This window comes from Phalacrocorax carbo, chromosome 3 (genome assembly GCF_963921805.1).
Source record: "Phalacrocorax carbo chromosome 3, bPhaCar2.1, whole genome shotgun sequence".
In the NCBI taxonomy this organism is placed as follows: domain Eukaryota; kingdom Metazoa; phylum Chordata; class Aves; order Suliformes; family Phalacrocoracidae; genus Phalacrocorax; species Phalacrocorax carbo.
In genome coordinates, this window is record NC_087515.1 from 55,203,550 (window position 1) to 55,222,543 (window position 18,994).

The 18,994-nt window shown below is 40.1% G+C and overlaps 1 protein-coding gene across 6 annotated transcripts in view; it reads left to right on the forward strand.

Moving 5' to 3' along the window:
• UTRN (utrophin) overlaps positions 1–18,994 on the forward strand; it is a 383,596-nt gene that overhangs the window by 87,551 nt on the left and 277,051 nt on the right. For 5 of the 6 annotated variants that reach the window (XM_064446971.1, XM_064446972.1, XM_064446970.1 and 2 more), the window contains 10 exons: positions 702–821; positions 1,456–1,557; positions 4,735–4,842; positions 5,408–5,587; positions 6,904–7,073; positions 9,388–9,511; positions 11,258–11,345; positions 13,315–13,550; positions 13,823–14,003; positions 16,629–16,774. In XM_064446971.1, coding sequence (XP_064303041.1) covers positions 702–821; positions 1,456–1,557; positions 4,735–4,842; positions 5,408–5,587; positions 6,904–7,073; positions 9,388–9,511; positions 11,258–11,345; positions 13,315–13,550; positions 13,823–14,003; positions 16,629–16,774 — 1,455 coding nt within the window. Of the gene's footprint in view, positions 1–701; positions 822–1,455; positions 1,558–4,379; positions 4,407–4,734; positions 4,843–5,407; positions 5,588–6,903; positions 7,074–9,387; positions 9,512–11,257; positions 11,346–13,314; positions 13,551–13,822; positions 14,004–16,628; positions 16,775–18,994 lie in introns of those variants that run through there. The other variant, XM_064446975.1, reaches the window with a different exon arrangement.

The following is an 18,994-nucleotide window of genomic DNA, read 5'->3' on the forward strand; positions in this document are numbered from 1 at the left end:
TCTTTCCTCTGTCTTCAAAGTCTGGGGAGTTTGAGGCGTGTTGTTCGTGGAGTAGTTTAGGATATTCTGGGATGAAAAGTGATATTTACAGTACTATAAAGGCATATTGATCTTGCAGAGATATTTCAGAGCTAGGCTGTAACCATGGAATATGTTCTTCTCGAAGTTGTATGAATATTTAAGTCTATGGATTATTTCAAACTAATCGGAACTGTATGCTTTCTGCAGTTTTTGACTACTGTATTTGAACATGATGATCAGTTATAGCACTGTTGATACAAGAATTATCGTCAACTATTAAAAGACAAATTTGTAGTGTTTTTCTTCTGTTTGGCATGCCCTATGATACTTGCTTATTAACAATAATAGCTTTTTGTAGAAACACTTAAGCTCACTTACCTGTAACAGAAGACATATAGAAAGTCAATGCAGTTATCATGATTCTCCTAGTGAAGTATGGTGCATACAGCTTAAAGCACTCCTTTGTGTTTTCCAACATTTTAACAGAATAGGTTTGGGTTCATTTCTAGCAGTCTTTTGCTTACATTTATTTAAAAGGTGCAGTGATTCCCAGTGGTAAAATCTGTGCTTAACTGTTGAATCTGAAGTACTTTGCTATAGCAGTTGTGTTAGCCACTGTGGCCAAAATAGCAGATTAGCAACTGTATTTGAAGTCGGTAACCTCAAATTTCTTCTTCTAGAGCCTGCAGAGTGACCTAGAGACAGAACAGGTGAAGGTAAACTCTCTAACGCACATGGTTGTCATTGTCGATGAAAGCAGTGGGGAAAGTGCAACAGCTCTTCTGGAGGAACAATTGCAGGTAAAAAGTTAGAGCTGCCTTCAACTGTAGTAGCAGGCACTTAAAAACTTTGCATATAACTGCTAATCAACATTTTCGTGTTTAAAGACAGCTTATCCTAGAATGTAACTTAAAGTAATACTTTTTTAGTGACTTCAGCAGTTCTGTAACGTATCCTTTCAGCAGTTTTTCATTAAAATGGGAAGATGCACAGTACAACTCATTTTACATAAGTATTCTTCATTAAGAAGCTAAAATCTGGGGAAAATATTTAAAGACCTAAGCGCAATTTACCTAGGGAATATTGTGGGAAGCATTTTCCCATTTTCGTCAGAAGTTAGACTGTAACCTAAAGTATAGCGACTGTGAAAGAGAATTTATTGAAACAGAATGCTACACGCTACATTGTTCACTCCTTTTGAAGCCAATAAAATAGCTCACTGACTTCAGCAAGAGCAGAGGTAAGGCCATAGGTGAATGCTCTTGAAAGTTTTAACCTCCAGCTTTTTGTGCAATACAACAATGGCTAGTACTGGCCTGGAGGTAGCTATAACGAAGAAAGAGGTTGTGAAGTAGGAATTACGCTTTTCAATATCTGATTTTTTGAGCTTCCTTGTGAAGCTTGCGAATGTTCATGAGTTTTCTGCTTTTGTAGAGGCTCGGTGAGCGGTGGACAGCAGTTTGTCGTTGGACTGAGGAACGACGAGTCAAGTTGCAAGAAATTCAGCTTTTGTGGCAGGAGCTGCTGGAAGAGCAGGTTAGTAGCTCTTCAGTTACGCAGAGTGACAGGTTGACTGGTGGAAGAAAAAACCGACCAACCAAAAAAACCCCAAACCCTTTAGTAGGGTTTAAGAGCTCTCAGGAAAAAGCCTTAAAACTAGGTTTTGTGGTACTGTTTGGGTTCCCAGCATTTCTTGAAAAGCAGAGTAGCTGTGCAGTGCAAGAGAAGTCTTTTCCAAAGTTTAGGAAAGATAGTTTATAACTCCTTATGGAATAACTTCCGAGGTAGCTTGCAAAATGGCCAAGAAGTGGGAATATTGAATCATAGAATGGTTTAGGTTGGCAGGGACCTTTAAAGGTCATCTAGTCCAACCCCCCTACAGTGAGCAGGGATATTTTCAATGAGATCAGGATACTCAGAGCCCCATCCAACCCGGCCTTGAACGTTTCCAGGGATGGGGCATCTGCCACCTCTCTGGGCAACCTGTGCCAGTGTTCAACTACCCTCGTAATAAAAATTTTTTCCTTATATCCACTCTAAACCTACCCTCCTTTAGTAGTAGGTCGTATCCGTGACAGCAAAATGACAATGAATCACTAATTATTTGGTGCCTTGATACATAAGATATATGTGCTTCCAACATGGATACATGTACACAATTGTGCAATCAACTAATCAATACTGTTTCCGAAATCAGCAACATCAAAGGTTTGGTCAATATAGCGAAGCATGCAGTTTCTCATTTTGCTGAGTTTAGGGAAACAGTTGAATTGTGAGAAAGATGGCATTGTGAGTTTTTTCTTGCCTTGATATTACACATTTTACTTATTAAATGTATTGCTCAAACACAGATTAACTGATGGCATAAAAAATACTGTAGCACGACTGTGTGTTAGGTTTGTGTGCCTAGTGCTAGAGCTTGTTTTGTGTCTCAGCTCAAAATATTTGATGGCTTTTCCTTTGAAGGTTTTACTTAAATTGTTTTGTTTTCTTAAATGATATTTATCTCTCTAAGCTATTGTTTGAATTCTGCACTACACACAGATTGTTTAGACATTTGAAAGAAGTAGAACAGTGCTGATATAGCTGTTGCTATCAGTTACAGCGTGGTTTCTTTGACAGCGGTGTTTTGTCTGCATTTTTTTGGGTTGCATATATGTTTCTCCCTGACCTCGCTTGTGTCTGTTTGCAATATATTGATAAGATGAATTCGCAGCTCGTGTGAGCTTGGACCCAAGGTTCAGATTCTGGTTTATCCAATGTCAAGCATCTATTTTTATATCTATTTCTTCACAATTGGTATATTTCACTGCATTGGTATATTTGTACGTACATACAGAAGATTGTGCGCTAATGTTTTCTGTCAACTCTTGGGCAAGATAAGTCTGAGTTGAGAAATAAGGATTCTTCAAAAGTTCTTGCTCTGTAAGTCAAGGTACGGACTTCAAGTGCTCTCAGTTTTGACCCCATGTGAGGGTGTTTCTGTCCTCTTCCTCCCTTATATTTGAGTGTCATCTCCTGCTGGAGTTGTGTTGTGTTCAGCCTTTATTTTGTATGTAGTTATGTTGGTGTGTAAAAGTGGAAAAAAACTAATTGGTGTTTGTTTAATGTAGAATGTCAGCAAGTAATGAAGAAATAGAAGTTTGTTTTAGGTGGTTTAGATCAGCCTATATTTGTATTCGTTGTTCAACTCTGAACAATGCATTTATTACTAACACGTTTGAATTAGTTCTGTGTCCTCAAGAGTTATCAAGTGACCTACAAAATTATGATTTGGAAATACTTAAACTTTAATACAAACACTTTAACACAAAAGTAACTAAAACGTTTAGGTACTATTTTCTGTTTTGCCCAGCCAGATGGAGAGATGAGCAGCAGTGATGCATCAGCCTTTTTGTGACTGCCTAGAAAATTTTTGGAAACCACATTGCCAAGTCAACACAATTCTTACCACTCAGGAAACAAATTCCTCAATCAGTGCCAGATATTTCTTAGCACTGTGATAATTATGTTTCAGTTTTCTAGGGAGAATTATCTTTGCTGATTTAGCAGAAATTAATAGAATACATTGAAGGGCTTTAAGCTCCTCTTATGCATAAAATATGTTGGCTGGGACGTAAGCGTGATTTTTCCCAGAGAGTATGTGGTGTTATAATTTTGTTCCTCAGTCTTGTGGCGTTTCCTCCACCATCGTATTTGGTGTCTGTATGTTTTGCATATTGGTTTACACTGGCAATGTAAACTGCCTTAACCCTTTGGCCCAAAAGCTGCTGTAGTCAGTTCTGGGACAATGCCAAAAATATACAGCTAGGCTGAGGAGCCAAGTGGCTGTTGTAAAGCGTGTTGTTCAAAGAACAAAAAGGTCTGCCTTGCTGTATAATTTTATTTATTTACTTATGTTAAGACAGAGGAGTAACAGCGGGCCAGTGGCTATGCAAGTGAGCTTGATAGAGAGCTGGGTGTTAGTCTATGGAGATGGCTGTGCAGCAGCTGCAGTATGTTGTAATGTAATATAAAATGTATAAAATCCATCCTGATACTTGATGCCAGTCATTGCTAGAGTTTCCACAGGAGTGCTGTGTAACTGAAGAGAAGTGACACAGGTTTCCTAGAAAAAAGTGGAAAAAGTTCAAGACCCCTGAGGTAGTACTATCCAGAGCAGACCACTCCAGCCTTCAGCAGTTAATGAGACAGTATTTGCTGAAGTTATTTTGCAACTGGAAGTAAGTACAGTAAACAGGGAGGTGACTGATTAATAGCTGAGTCTGACCGGTTGCCTGGACTAAAAGAGCTCTGAATTACCAGTGGTGTAGCCATTACAAACATTTGCTCACAGAAGCTGGTTTTGAATCACAGGGGAAGAAGGGTGGAGAATGAAAGAAAGTGTACATATTTTGATATAATTTATATTAGAATTAAATATAAGTCCTATGTCAGCTTTATGGTGGATGCCTGGTTGCTATGAATAACTTGGGAGGGGGGGTTCTGATATATTGAGAAATGGTTTTGTTGAAATGGTTTTGCTGGAAATTAGTTCTTTGATCTGATTTTTTTGTCCCTTTTTATGTACTATTTTTGTTAATGCCAACTGCAATTCCTGCATATAAAGACTGCAGAACTGTGCTTTGAATGGAAACATCTTAAAGAAGGAATTGTCAATAGCTGTTTGACAAACCTGGTATATTCTTGTGCTGTTTTTCTGATGATCTGCAGTGCTTATTGAAAGCTTGGTTAACTGAGAAAGAAGAGGCTTTGAGTAAGGTCCAGACAAGCAACTTCAAGGATCAAACAGACTTGAGTGTGAATGTTCGAAAACTAGCAGTGAGTATCGCTATCCTGCCCTACCCTGTCAAGTCTCATAGACTAAATGAATGGCAAATTACCAGGTTGACCCCATTAGGAGTTGTGAATGCATGATGCTTTGGAAGCCAGGATAATACTCTCCCCTTGCCAGATTTTCACTTGAATTTAAAAAAATGCGTACAACTTGCTCCATGGCTATTCCAGGTTGGTGGTGTGCCAAACTTTGAAATGGCTATCCTGAGTTTTTGACAGGGTTTGGAGTTTATTGCAGGCCGCCAGGCAGTTGTGTTTTCCAAAGTGTAGGCTTGCGGTTTTTATATTTTAATACATTGGTGCAGCCTGTACCTGAACGAACAATTTTGTAACTGTTACTCAAGCGATAGTGCTCACTGCTCCAGGAGCTGTTTCAGGGATGTACTCTTTTTAAGAGTGTCTGTTAGTGTTTTGTTATACAAGAGAACTGTTTTGAAACCTATGATGCATCTGGCTCAGGTAGCAGACTTCTTCGCCCGACCCCGGAATTAAAAGCTAAGGGGTGGCAGAATACTTGGTGTCGTCTTTTAATGTTTTCTTTTAACTTCAGATTTTGAAAGAGGACATGGGTATGAAACGGCAAACACTAGACCAGCTGAATGAGCTAGGTCAGGATGTGGCCCAGATCCTTGGGAATGGGAGAGCATCTGCTAAAATCGATCAGGATCAAGAAGAACTAACTCAGAGGTGGGACAGTTTGGTGCAGAAGCTAGAGGATTACTCTAACCAGGTACTTAAAAAAGCTTTGTTACTTTTTAGCTGTTTAGATGTCTGTGTGTACGCAAACCTCATTGATATTGTCAGCAAAATAGCCCAGGCAAGCTCTTGGCATCAGGCTAGGGAGGTAGGTGAGTGCTTTCACATGGGGCTGACTTTATCTGCTGACAAAGCTGTCTGCATTTCTTGGTCTTCAAAACCCCAAGTTGTTAACGTGACTAGTACTATTACTCCTTTCTCACACAGATTAAGCCTCATTTTTCTGATGAGTAAAGCAGGCTTGCCATGTACTATCAATCAATGCAAATGCCTTTAAACATTATAAGAGTGCTGGGACTGGATTAAATCTGATACTAAAAGAAAACAAAGACAAAGCCCAAAACCCAGAATAGATAAATAAATGGGAGTCATACAAGCTTTTATGCTCTGTGAGTATGATTTCTCATCTGTTGAAAATAGAGTAGTTGTTTGTTTGCTATGTAATGATGATAGCCAAGCTGGATTGTTAAATGTTTATTTTAGTATTTTGAGTGCTTGGTAATGTTTTTATTTACAGAACTCCCGCTGGCTTCTGTGAGAATTTTGTTTGACAGTTTTATGACTCATATGTTCCTTTTTGTGATATTAAAGTGTTATTATGGTGAAGGCTGTGGCACTGATTCATGATCCATTTAGTGTAGAGTGAATGAGTTGTGCAGTCAGAGTAGAGGTCCGTTTTAGCCATGTGGCTTTAATTTGTTCTTGTGTTTGAGTCAAAGCACTGGAGAGTGCCAAATCCTGTCTTCATCCATTCGCTCCCCCTAAATATCAAGCACATACTTAGAACTTACAGGTTGATACCCATGGGACTTACTTTATAACTCGTTAAAGAGTGTGGAAGGTTTCTATCGACCTAAGTGAGTTTTTAGGTCAAATCCACTGTGTATTATTAGCTCTTTCTGAGATCTGGGCTTGGTTTTATGGGATATGAGTATAAAATATAGCAGTGTCTGTTAATAAACCCAATGGAGCTTGGTTGTTTCTGTAAACCAAGCAATTATAAAAGAAGGTAAGCATTATATCTATTTTGTAGATTCTTAGTTCACTTGGACTGGCATGGAATTCCAGTTGAACTTAGAATTTTGAAGCATGGTTTGCATCTGTAAAATGAGAAAAATGACACTTCTCTGGAGCGCATCTATTATAAAGGTGCTTCATGATGGCTAGATGTGATCATTTGTAGGAGTGAATGAATGGGCTTTTGACTGATGGATGAAAGGAACTACGCAAAAGCAATTTAGTTTGTATTAGAAATGGCATGTAACCCTTCTGCTGAATTATTTTGTATAGGTAACTCAAGCTGTAGGAAGCGTAGGGATGTCACAGGTTTCACAGAAGACTGCTGCTGAAACACCACCATTGAAGGAACAGGTAGCGGTTAAACAATCCAGGCAGGAGTTGCCCCCACCGCCACCCCCAAAGAAAAGGCAAATCCCAGGGGACAGTGAAGCAAAGAAGAAGTAAGTATATGTCACTGCCACTTTCCCTTTCTCACTAGACACTGCATAGACCCATGTCTCTTGGTCTTGGCTTTTGACTCTTCTGTTTTGCAAGTGAGGAGAATTTAAGTTCCAATTGTGAGGTTGGGTTTCGGGACCGGGAAGGAAATATTGTGTACAGCTTTGTTTTCAGAGCAGCAGAAAGCCTGCAGCTTCCGCTGATTTCAAAGGAAAATGAGAGTGGTGTTTCTCAAAAAAAGCATGTCTGCAGTCCTTTGTACCTCAGTTCTTTTGCTGAAAGATAGAATTAATTATATTGACTTTCTTTTGGAAAAACATCTTCTCATCTTTGGTTAAAAAGTGTTGTGAAAGTGACAAGTATTTTGATTTATTATTTATTTCGTATCTCTATAAAATATATGGGAGAAGTGGGAGAAATTGCACAAAAAAGGGCTCAGAAACCTATTCTATCTCCCGGGTGTTTATTAATAAGAACAATATTACAGTGATGTCTCCTTTCATAAGTATATCTGGAGTGGCTGACTGATTTGCATGTATAGAATCATAGAATGATTTGGGTTGGAAGGACCTTTGAAGACCATCTAGTTCCAACCGCCCTGCTGTGGGCAGGGACACCTTCCACTAGACCAGGTTGCCCAAAGCCCCATCCAGCCTGGCTTTGATCACTGTCAGGGGTGAGGGGGGCATCTACAACTTCTCTGGGCAGCCTGTTCCAGTGCCTCACCACCCTCAGAGTGAAGAATTTCTTCCTTATATCTAACTTAAATATACCCTTTTTCAGTTTAAAACCATTACTCCTCATCCCATCACAACATTCCCTGATGAATACCTCCCCATCTCTCCTGTACGCCCCTTTTAAGTACTTGAAGGCTGCTATAAGGTCTCCCTGGAGCTTTGTCTTCTTTAGGCTAAACAGTACTTAATAACACGTGTTGCAGTGCCTTTATTAAATAGCATACCTAAAACTAAAGGAATTGTTTCAAGGTAAATCAAGAAGGTAAATTCTGTACGCTCATCATTTCGCTTTTTGTGCTTGCCTGAGAAAATGTGCATTTCTTTGAGGTGTCACTAGTTTAACCCTTTAGTAGGTCATTTATGGAGAGGATAGACGGCTGCATCAAGAGCAGGGAGTTGCTGTGCTGCATGGTGTGTGTTCGCACAGTGAAGAATTGTTCTCCTCATTTTTCTGGAGGAGGAATGGAGGTTTAAAGGGGTGAGGAACTTGCCCAAACCCTCTCGAGGACCCTGGTCAGACCCTCTGAGCCCTGGTTGGGGGTGGTGTGTACATATGGGTGTCCCAGGGCGGTAACACAGTTGGCAGCCCATCTGTCCCTTCGCTCTGTCTCTATCATGGGATGTAGAAACTATTTCAGATTCTGAAAGCAAAAGTGATCTGATCTGTGTTCTTTCTTCCTAGAGTTCAAACTGTATTAAGGACAGTCAGTTAAAATAGGTTAAACTATCTGATCTTTCGCCTGATTCCAGTTACTTATGTTGAAAACAACAAATGGTTAGTAAATAGAATTTTGCAGGTTTTCCCATGAAAACTTTGAGTAACTGACAGTGAATTCTCCATTTGTTGGTAGGCTGTTACTCCATATTAGGATTTACACTATGTTAATATAACTATAATGTGGTCTGTACAGTATCTCTATCCTTCTCTCAAGGTCTGTATGGTATTGGTTAATTTGGGAGTTGGGGTTTTTTGTTTGTTTTTTGTTTGGTGGTGGCAGGTTGCAGCTTAGAGGTCTTAGGCATAAGTTATGTTAGTATAGATATGTCCAACTGTAGCCAAGAATCTTAAGCTATAAGCTAATCTTTAGTCAGCTAAGCATTCAGAAATGTTTGTCCACTGTCACTGCCTTGAGTGCTGAAGCTGCTAACTTTTCCTTCAGACTAAAGAGTGTTGCAGATTTTTACACAGTCTAGAACGCTAATTCTTATTTGTCTTGTTCCTGAGGTTTAGGTTATTACTTTCAAAATACTCATCATTGAGAGATCTTTTGTGACATATTAAAAGAAACAGTAATAGTTTGCATGAAAATATGTAACAAAAAAATTTAAAAATTGCTCCCAAAGGGTAATGCCATGGACATAATTTTTACTATGACAGGTTTTTCAAAGTCTATCTGTCTTACTGCCTGTGAGTAGTAGTATGAGAAACATGAATCTCGTATGCAGCCTTGCTCTTCTGGATTGAGTAATGTGCTGAGCTTTAAGACTTCTGGTTCTTTAGACAAAGTGACTGAACAGGTAAAAATGACCAAAAAAACCCAAAAACAACCCACCAAAATTGTCTGATCTTCTAAACCAGGTTTGAGGCTGAAAGTGCTGAGCTCCTGAACTGGATTTCAAAATCAAAATCTGCCATTCAGGCCACAGACATCAAAGAGTACAAGAAGATGAGAGAGACTTCAAACATGAAAGAAAAGTTGAAGGTAAAATGGGGAGGTAGTGTGTGTTCCGGTGAATGGTATATTTTGTCTCTAAGCTGGCTGTCAGCTGGAGGTGTGGGCTGATCCACATGCTTCATGGGGATTAAGTCCTTTAGTTTCAGATCTGGACATACATGGAAATTTCTGTCCAGCTGTACACAAACTTGCTGGTGTCAGGTTGCACAATCCACAGGAAAGGTTAAAAACATGTATTACTGATGTTTCCTTTGGAGCTCTGATAAATGTCTGTCTTCAGGATTTGTATCTTTTCAACTAAGCAGCATATTTTGACTTCATGTTTCACAGTTGGAGATGGACTTGATTGACACCACTTCTATAATTTTGGCAGAGATGAACTGGTGGGCTGCTCAGAGGCCCCTTGAATCATGCTGGGACACTCTGCACGCACTGTACCACCCAGGGTCCAAAGTGGTCCGTTGTTACAATGTTTGGACACATTGTTCACTCTTAATTTTGGAGAAACCTGATAGTTACAACTCATGTATAGTATTACTGACTTGAAAGACAGAATGCATAATTTTACAGGACCCTGAAGCCAGGAGCCATGAAATAACCATTTTATCTTCTGTTCCTTCTGCTTCAGGAATGTATTCTTGCCTTTTTTGCTCCTTGAGCATGCTTTGTTAATGAAGGCTTAGTGGTGCCTTAGCAGGACTTGAACCTACTTTTGAAGTCAAATACAATACTTACAAGTATCTGTAAGGAGACTCCTTCTCAATGCTGTAGTCTAAAATGGTGCCAATAGGAATATTTGGAATGGCAGTACTGTTGGAAATAAAAACCAAAACAACCCTCCTAATAGTTTATTTATAGATCTTTATGAATGTTTGTAGCTCTTTATAAAACAGGCTCCAAAATGAACGCCAGGTTCCCATGAACAGCACTGGTTTTAAACGATTTGGCTCTAAGTGGGTAGGACAGTGTTTGTTATTCCCAACTGTGCAAATAAATACATGCTGCTTCTGAATTTACTGCAGCAAGTCTAAACCAAAGTAATGATCTCAGACATAAGTTTCAAAAAGATTTAAATTTGAAGATACTTTGTTGTAATCTCAGAGGATATTGAAGTTGTGGCCTTCTGGCCAAGGAACCGGTCTTTCCTCCGTGGATGTGCTCTGTGTCTTGGCTCACACAGGAGCATTGACCCACATGTATGCCTTGAGGGAGGAACTTGTTCCTCTAAAAATATTGGTAGTCACATAAGGTTTCCCTCACCATTTCTTTATGAAGGAGAGCGAAGCACTAGAGTTTGAATGTGGATTATTAACATGCTATTGTTCTTGCTAAATGGACTTCTACGGAACAGGTGGTTGTTCCCTTCTACTGGAAATCTCAGCAGAGGCTGTAGAGGCAAAGGGATTGTTTAAAGTATTTTTTCTACTGATTCATATTAAATATGAATTTTGATCAGACTTTTTGATCACAAGTGACTTGTTTTAGCTGGTGTCCCAGCATTTCACATAGGAGGATCATCAACCCTTTTAACAATATTTTTTCATGGAGGTGGTGTTCTAGTCCTTGGCTTGCCTGGTACTTGTGAGACCTGTCTCCTTTTGCATTTGTTTTCTGAACAAACAGTTCTAACGTACATCTTAGAGGGTGCTGTAGCCAAGAAAAATTGAATGTGTTTTGGGTAGTAGTGGGAAAATGTGTGTTACCTGGGGGCAGGGGTGGAAGTCAAGAAAAATGACTCTGTGAACCTGTATTCTTTTGGGGTTTACTTTGTAGGTGATTGAAAAAGAAAGGGTTGAAAAAAGCCAAAAGTTAGATGAACTGAAACGAAGTGGACACATTCTTTTGGATCAAATGGGAAAGGGTAAGCAACTTGAACGTTTTTCTGTTCTGTGATTTTTAGTCAGATGAGTTGCTAGGAAATAATACTGAAACATGCTATTTCCAGTTACATATGACAATATATTCCTTCCCTCTCCCTCTATTTTCTTTCCTAAAGAGACACTGGTCATTGTTACTGTTACTAGTTGTTGATATGGGTTTTTTCTACTAAAGCTTATAGAAAAGCAATATTAATATTCTTTGCTTAATGTGTGAGTTCATTTGCAACCTTTTAAGAGTAGTTGTTATTGACATAGAAATATTTTCTTAAAATGGCTGTTACATACTTTTGGGGGAAGGAGTTGGTTTAATTTTAAATTGTGTGGAGATTTTAAGTATAAAATTTTAACATGTAAGAACCTTAAAGTGGAAGTTTTGAAACCAAATTTAGGCTTGATAAATGTGTGTATATCTCTCTTTATTAATAGTTTTCTCTACTTCTGTAAAAGCTGTCAGTATATTTTGATGATACAGTCACAATTTATGGCTCAAAGGCAAGAGCAAAGCCTACATGCTTGAGAAAGTGATTGATTGTCAATTAAAACACTTATCCCTGGAAGCTTATAATTAACATCAGTGAAAGTTGGATCTTCAAGCCTTGCCAAAAATCGTGTTTCATAATATGATGAAACTCCATCAGTGAAATGTGATTTTCTCCATAAAAGAGCTGTTCATATCACCCAGAGACAGTCTTTTAGATGTGCTATGCACTTGGCTCCTGGTGAAGTTGCTACAACTGGTAGCATTCACACAGGTAAAAGGATGGTATCGCTGTCCTGCACACTGACCAGCATCTGTTTTGGAAAGTGCTGATTTCCATCGGATTTCCCAGCCATCACATTTTTTTTTTCCACCCAAACCCTTTGCCCGATCCCCCAGTCTGTTAAGCATCTCCAGTCCTCCCCTCCTTGCCTACTACAGCTGAAGTTTTTTACAGTGGGTTCCACTGCCCTGAAGCTGATGGCTGGAAGCCACTGATTTGACCTGGAGTTTGGGTTCTAAAAACTTGTAGCTGTTCCTTGTCTTCAGACAAAGGACAAAGATCCTCCCTCCCTCCCTCCCTGTCTCCCTCTTTTATAAACCCCTCCAGCTGTGATAGGCCATGGCTATGAAACAAGTATCTATTGAGCATAATGAGAAATGCATAGTTCAAAACCTGGTTATTTTCTATAGATCCCAAAGTTTAAGATGGCAAACACTTAGGAAGCAATTTCTGTATCTTACTTTTTGCTGATACAAACCAATCTACCGTCTCTGGCTTTGTTATGGTCTGCTAGTATGTTTTGTCCAGCTCAGAATGACAGCCCTTCTCTCCAAAACTAGGCCCAGCTACACCTATGTGGAATAATGCACAGCACTGGTGTGCATATGTATACAGTCATTTCTATCTTGGGGCAGGTACTGATCATTATGTGCATGCTCCTCTTATGTGGGTGGTTGCAGCTGCTGTGCTTCTATATTGTAGATGCGCCAAGTGTGTGGCCAGTGTGTGAAGCACAGGGAGGATCTATGGAGCAGAACCTTCAAGTGCCCTTGAGAAGGTGGCTGGCTGCCCTAGACCAGAGCACTGGGCTCCACTTATGCTAAAGCGGTGCAGCCAACAGAGCCCTCCGTGTGAATCTCTTCCTTATACCCTGATCTAAATGACAGAACTGTTAAGATTCAATGAGCCAAATATCCTCATAAAAAGAAGGTGGTACCTCGAAAGAGAATCTGCGTCAGAAACTTGCAGTGGCAAGTGGAATATCTCACTCGTCATCTCACTATTAATGTGGAAACAAAAAGCTGAATCACACTTAGTAATGAGTACAGTTTTATGGACAGTGGACTTGGAATCAAAGCATTTTGCATGTTAATGCAATTGTGCACCTGTATCTGAGGAGAGGAAAGGCTAACCACCTGTTAATCAGAATGTGTTGTGCTTAATATAACAATTTATATGTTATTTTTAGAGGGACTTTCTACAGTGGATATAAAAAGTGTGGTAGAGAAAATATTGTCTGGATGGAAAGATGTGGTTCAACATCTGGAAGAAACGGCCAGAAAGATAAAGTACCAGGAAGATATAAATGCTTATTTTAAGGAAATAAGTGAGCTTGAAAAGACTCTAATTGAGAAGGATGGATGGCTTAAAAATGATGCTACTTCAGCATCCCAGCCCTCAGCAGTCCGGAAAGACTTATGTGAGGTAAGTCTGGCAAAAATTGCTAATTTTGATTGGAAGCTGTTAGGAACACAGAATACCCCAGAGTTGCTTAGCCTAGTCAGTAATAATCTAACTTAATTTCTGAGGCATCCAGGGCACTGGATTTGATGGGAAGATTTTGGTGCCTGTGTCACAGGAATACTTCAACAGTGTTGCCCTAGTAATGTTTAGGAGCTGTGCTGCAGTAGCTTACTAAAATCCTTGTGTTGACAAGGCAAGTGTGAGATTTGGTTTTTGGTTTTAACCTTTCCCAGCGGGAGTTAACTCATCTTGTAAGCCTGAGTCCACGGCTGGAACACCTGAAAGCCACCTGCAAGGCACTCACCTCTCAACCCATGCCTCCAGACTTCATTCAGGAGAGCTTGAATGGTTTTCTTGATCACTTCAAGCTGACTCGTCAGAAACTAGAGGAATGTCACCAGCAGCTGAAGAAAGGTAAATATATATATTTTTTTAACATAACCCCTTCTGATACTTATGTTCTGATTTTTCTTTTATTATTCCTGTTTTGAGCTGATTGAAAAGTCACTGAATTCTGGTAGAGTTTTCCTACTGATTCTGGGAGGTTTTGGGTCAGGCTGACAAAAGTTTTTTATTCACCTGAAAGAATTTTCACATGAACTCCTCTGTGCACACTATAAAATATATTGTTCCATGGTGTTAAAAGTCATTATGCAAGGATGCAACATTCCTGAAACTACATTTGAGGAATTATCCACCTTAAATATGTTTTGCTAATATAGTCTGAAAAGCTGTTTGTCTCTGGCACTTACACAAATAAATAATAATGCTAGAAATGAAAAATGGAAGATTAAGAGAACCTTGTAAAATTGAAGTGTGCATGTGAAATTTATCCCTTTTCACAGATTTGAGCACATCAGTCATACATAATTCCTTCTGGAAATTTCATCTTTGAAGTGATTGGGAATCTGGCTTGCTTTTAGGGCACTTTATACTTAGGTTTTTGTTGCATTAAAAATTTCATTATGAGCATTCAAACCAGTCATGCTGGCTTCTAAAGGATTTTAAATGTAGTGCCCAAAATATGTAGCTCTGATATTTTACAGCTGAATAGCAAGAGCACAGGCATATAAGGAGATTTTTTCTTAGTTTTCATTTTGAGGAATACAAGAAAGATTTTTGCGAATGGCCCCAAATGGAGGAGCATTATCGCTTTATTTGGTGTGTAATAAAAATAGGGTCAATTACTAACTTGTTAGGCTGTCTATATAATGTGTTGCACAACACCTGCATGCTTTGATTATATGCATGCAGAAAACTATGAATAATGTGTCTGCCTGCCATGCTCAAATTACAGGGTGTGCTTTCATTCTTACTGTGAGGAATGATTATTTTATGACTGTTCTGAGTTCATGTACTTTCAATTAATTTTATTGGTATTGTGTATTTTGCTAATTTTTACATGAAAGAATAAGGGGTATTTTTGTCATATCATGCTACACATCACTTGAGGTGGTGTTAGTATATTTGAACCAGTTACTACTTGGTAAAAACACCTTATATCATAATATGTTAAATTTGTGTATTTTCTTGCATTATGATTTCTCTGCAGATCGTGTATTACTAAAGAACAGAGGGAAATGTCAGTTCAGGTTCTCAGCTGTTTGTTTACAGCACTGTTTTGATCGCTGTAAAGTAAAAGAACTTCCAGAGCTGTATAATGGGGAGAAACAACTAGTGGTGACACCTGAGCATTTGTGAACTTGGCAGGCTTTGACTGCCAGCTCCTTCCATGGCTCTTCTTTGAGCCTCTGAAAATTCCCTAATGGAGGGCTACTCAGCCCCATCCCTACAGGCGTTTTTTTATGGGAATTGACAAAAAACTTAAGTCACAATGGGAGGCTATTTCGACTATTTTATTTTCCTTTAGGATTTGCTGTAGTTCAGTGTCAGCACACCTATTTGCCTTTTACTGATTTTTATTTTCTCTCCTACCAGTAAATTGATCCTGGCTTTTGGAGAAGAGGAAAACAGATAACCGATTCTCTCTAGAAATGTTGAGTCATTCCTTAGTTTATAAATGGTTTGACAGTTCTGACAGTAACCTGGGGAGTCAGAACAAGGCTTAGATTAAGTTTCACTTGTGGCAGTGATGAAATGTTTTAGCAATCCAGGGCCAGAGAATGTGCTTAGCACAGTACGGGTCCTACAGCCGAAATCCTGTTTGTCTGAAAACCTCAGAGGTAGACAACTGCTTTCTGAAATGCCAGAGTAAGGTGCTGCCTCCCGCCTGGGATTCCACAGAGGGCTGCTCGAACAAAATCTGAGATGCAGTCAAAGATTGCAAGCAGATACTCCATCCAAACTTTAATTCTCTTTTCAGTCTTTCCAGACAGTGTCTCTGATCCGGCAGCAGGCTGAAAGATGCTGTTTTTCTATATTTGTGTGTATATAGGAAAATGAAAAAAATGCTCCAAACCCTAATACTACACTAATATGTATTTTATGTATGTTTATACATAAGCTAGTATTTTATATATATAGTTACTATAGTGTGTTTAACTTCATATGTAATAGATGACTCCTATATACACTATACTTTATATTCTATATATAGTAGATATTGGTGTGTTTGCATATAAAGAGTAGCCCTGTCTAAAACTTATTTTAAAATGAAAAATACTAAACTGTGGGGATTTAGGCATGCAAAAGCCCAAGTACTAATGATACCACCACCGTGCTCACCCTAAGAGATTTAGGTGCTTAAGTGTGTAAGAAAATTCTAAAAATGGGATTGAGTTTTTAAATTTTTTTGGGGGGTGGTGGTGGTGAGATGTTATATAAATAGGTATTATATAGAATATAATAAATATATTACATATGTTTAATACTTTTTTAAAGGAAAGAAACATTGCCATCAGCAGAAGAGTTTTTTTAGTGCTTGGAGGGTCTCGGCAGGGTTCACTGTACAAGTATATATCACATGATTTCTTGTTTGTAAATTATTCTGATAGCTTTGTGTTTACATCTCTTAATTTGGGTCTCTTGTCTATTCCTTTGCCTTGTATTATATTCCATTACTCTTCTCCACGATTCCAGAGACAGAAAGCCAGCCGAGCCAGGACTACGTGGACTCCCTGCGGCGGCTGAAGGACGTGCTGAGCGAGCTGGAGTGCAAGCAGCTGTCCATCGCCAGCGGGCTGAGTGACCCCGGTAAAGTTGAGAAGGCCCTGCAGCAGGCAAAGGTAACTCTCCACTTTTGCACTGGAGCAAGGGAGTTGCTTGACCAGCTACTGTCATCTTCCTTTCTCTTGCCTTGTTTTTAGTGGGGTAACTAAAATGTTCCTCAGAGGGAAGTCGATTAGGGAGCAGTCTGTGGAAGTGGCCTCTCGGGGTTGCTTGCTTGAAAGCTGGATCACCACAGGCTGCTGAGGGATGTGTCCAGGTGAGGGTTGGGTATCTCTGAGATTGCAGACTTCACAGCTTCTCTTGCTGCCTGTGCCAGGAGACGAGGCCAAGAGACCTGGGGCTGCTGAGCTGGGGGAAGGCTCTGATGGACCTCCTCTGGAGCACTGCAGTGCCTCAGACCACCTTGGCAGCCTCCCCAGGCTCTCCCCAGGGTGCCTGTGTCTCCTGTGCTGAGGAGCCCCAAAATGGTTGTCAGGGTCCCACAAGCACCTCCTTCCTAGGAGCTTGGTTGGATCGGGTGGGTGACCTGATCCAAGGTCTGCTCCTTTGCCGCTGAGCGTGGCTGTGAGGAAAGCCAGGAGCCGGGGCCTGCCCTTTCCTCCCCTGGGGTTTGCCTCTCAGCGCTCCCTGCTTGAGCTGCACCGCAGCTGCCAGCAGCCATGCCCGTGCCCAGCCTGCTCGGGCGTGCTGGCCTGGGGAGGCCGTGTCCCTTGTCCCTGCCCCGCGGCAGCGCAGGCTCCCTGACCCTGCCTCCGCCCTCCCGCTGAGGCTGTGGCGTGCAGGTTTGTGGTCCTCTCTTTCAAGCACTGGGTATAGCCTACCCAGACGTGGGGTGCCTGCTTAAACAATCTCTGAGGTTCAGCTGTTGAACAAATCCATCCTGCTTGACTGCTGTGAAAGAGTAACTGTAGCCCTGTGGCCTCCAGATTGCCTTTCAAAGGGAAACAGTGCTTGCAAGCCATAAAAGTAGTCGATGCACAAATTTTGTCCAGTAGAAATGGTATTTTATTTTGTATTATGAGCCTATAAAGGCTATTTAAAGAAAATCTATGGGTGACAGTTGCTTTGTAAATATTGGTTACTGGGGCAGGGCTGGAGTTAGGAGAGAGAATTATGCATCTCCAGTCCTTTTTTTGATTTTTTTTTTTAAATTAAAAAAACATAGCTAAATACTTCCTGTCCCCTCCACTGTCTCACTTTGCTTTTGTGGAATCATGCTTAATTCAGAAACATGTATTTTTCCCTGTGTGGTGACATAAAAGAGCTGCAGGTGACTTTGGAGGAACTCTTGAACTCTAGTTGCTGGGCTGGGAGAGGCAGTGTCTGTCTTTCCCTGTCTATTCAGCAGACAGTGATCAAATATGTATATTTAAAAGCTCAGTATTGCTGCTTCAAAAAAGAAAGCACTAGATTAAAAAAAGATGGAGTTCTCTGGTTTTCTCTTTTAATGTTGCTTCTGTATTGTTTCAAGTTGGCAGAGATTTTCTTGTCCATCTGCTGGCTGAATTGCAACGGTGTTTAGTCTTTGGAGGTGTGTCTTTTTCCTACTTCTGCCTGAATCCCTCCTTCCCTTTTTTCTTCAGAGACTAATTAGCTTGAAAGGACATACCATGCCAGTGTGGAAGCTTTAAAGAATGTGATGGGAGATGGGAACAAACTGTAGATGATGAGCTGCTTGTGGACCTGGGACTGTCCAGCTCCTTCTGCACTGTAGCAGGCACTGCTAAGTGCTTCAGGCATAGACCCAAGCCAGGGACTGACTCAGTCTGTGGCCCCCTGCAAAGAAAGCTCTTGTTTGTGGGAAGATATATCCCTCTTCCCAGTCTCATTGCTACCTCGCTACCTATCTTTTTAGAGGAAATGGTACACTTCATCCTGTTTATTTCCTGTAAACACAAAGTAAAATTGAACATAAACATATCAAAGAGGATTCTTCCTCAGTAAAACACATGCAAACGCATCCCACATGTACACATTAAATGTATATACTAGCAAAGTAGTAATGGTTTCATGTGTTCATTCCAGATTTCTCTCTCAAGCACATTTTAAGCAGGATAACCAAAACAACCATTTTAATGAAGTGGCAGCATTTCTTCGTGTCTTGGCTTATACCTTCAGCTGTTAATTTTCCTTAATATTAGGAATTAGCTATTCCAGCTCAAGTGACTCTTCAGATCAGCAATGCCATAGTGAATGTATTTAGATTGTGTCCTCCCTGTATTCGAGCTGGATGAGTAGCTTTCAAAACTCAAGTATCCAGAGCTTTCATTGCAGCT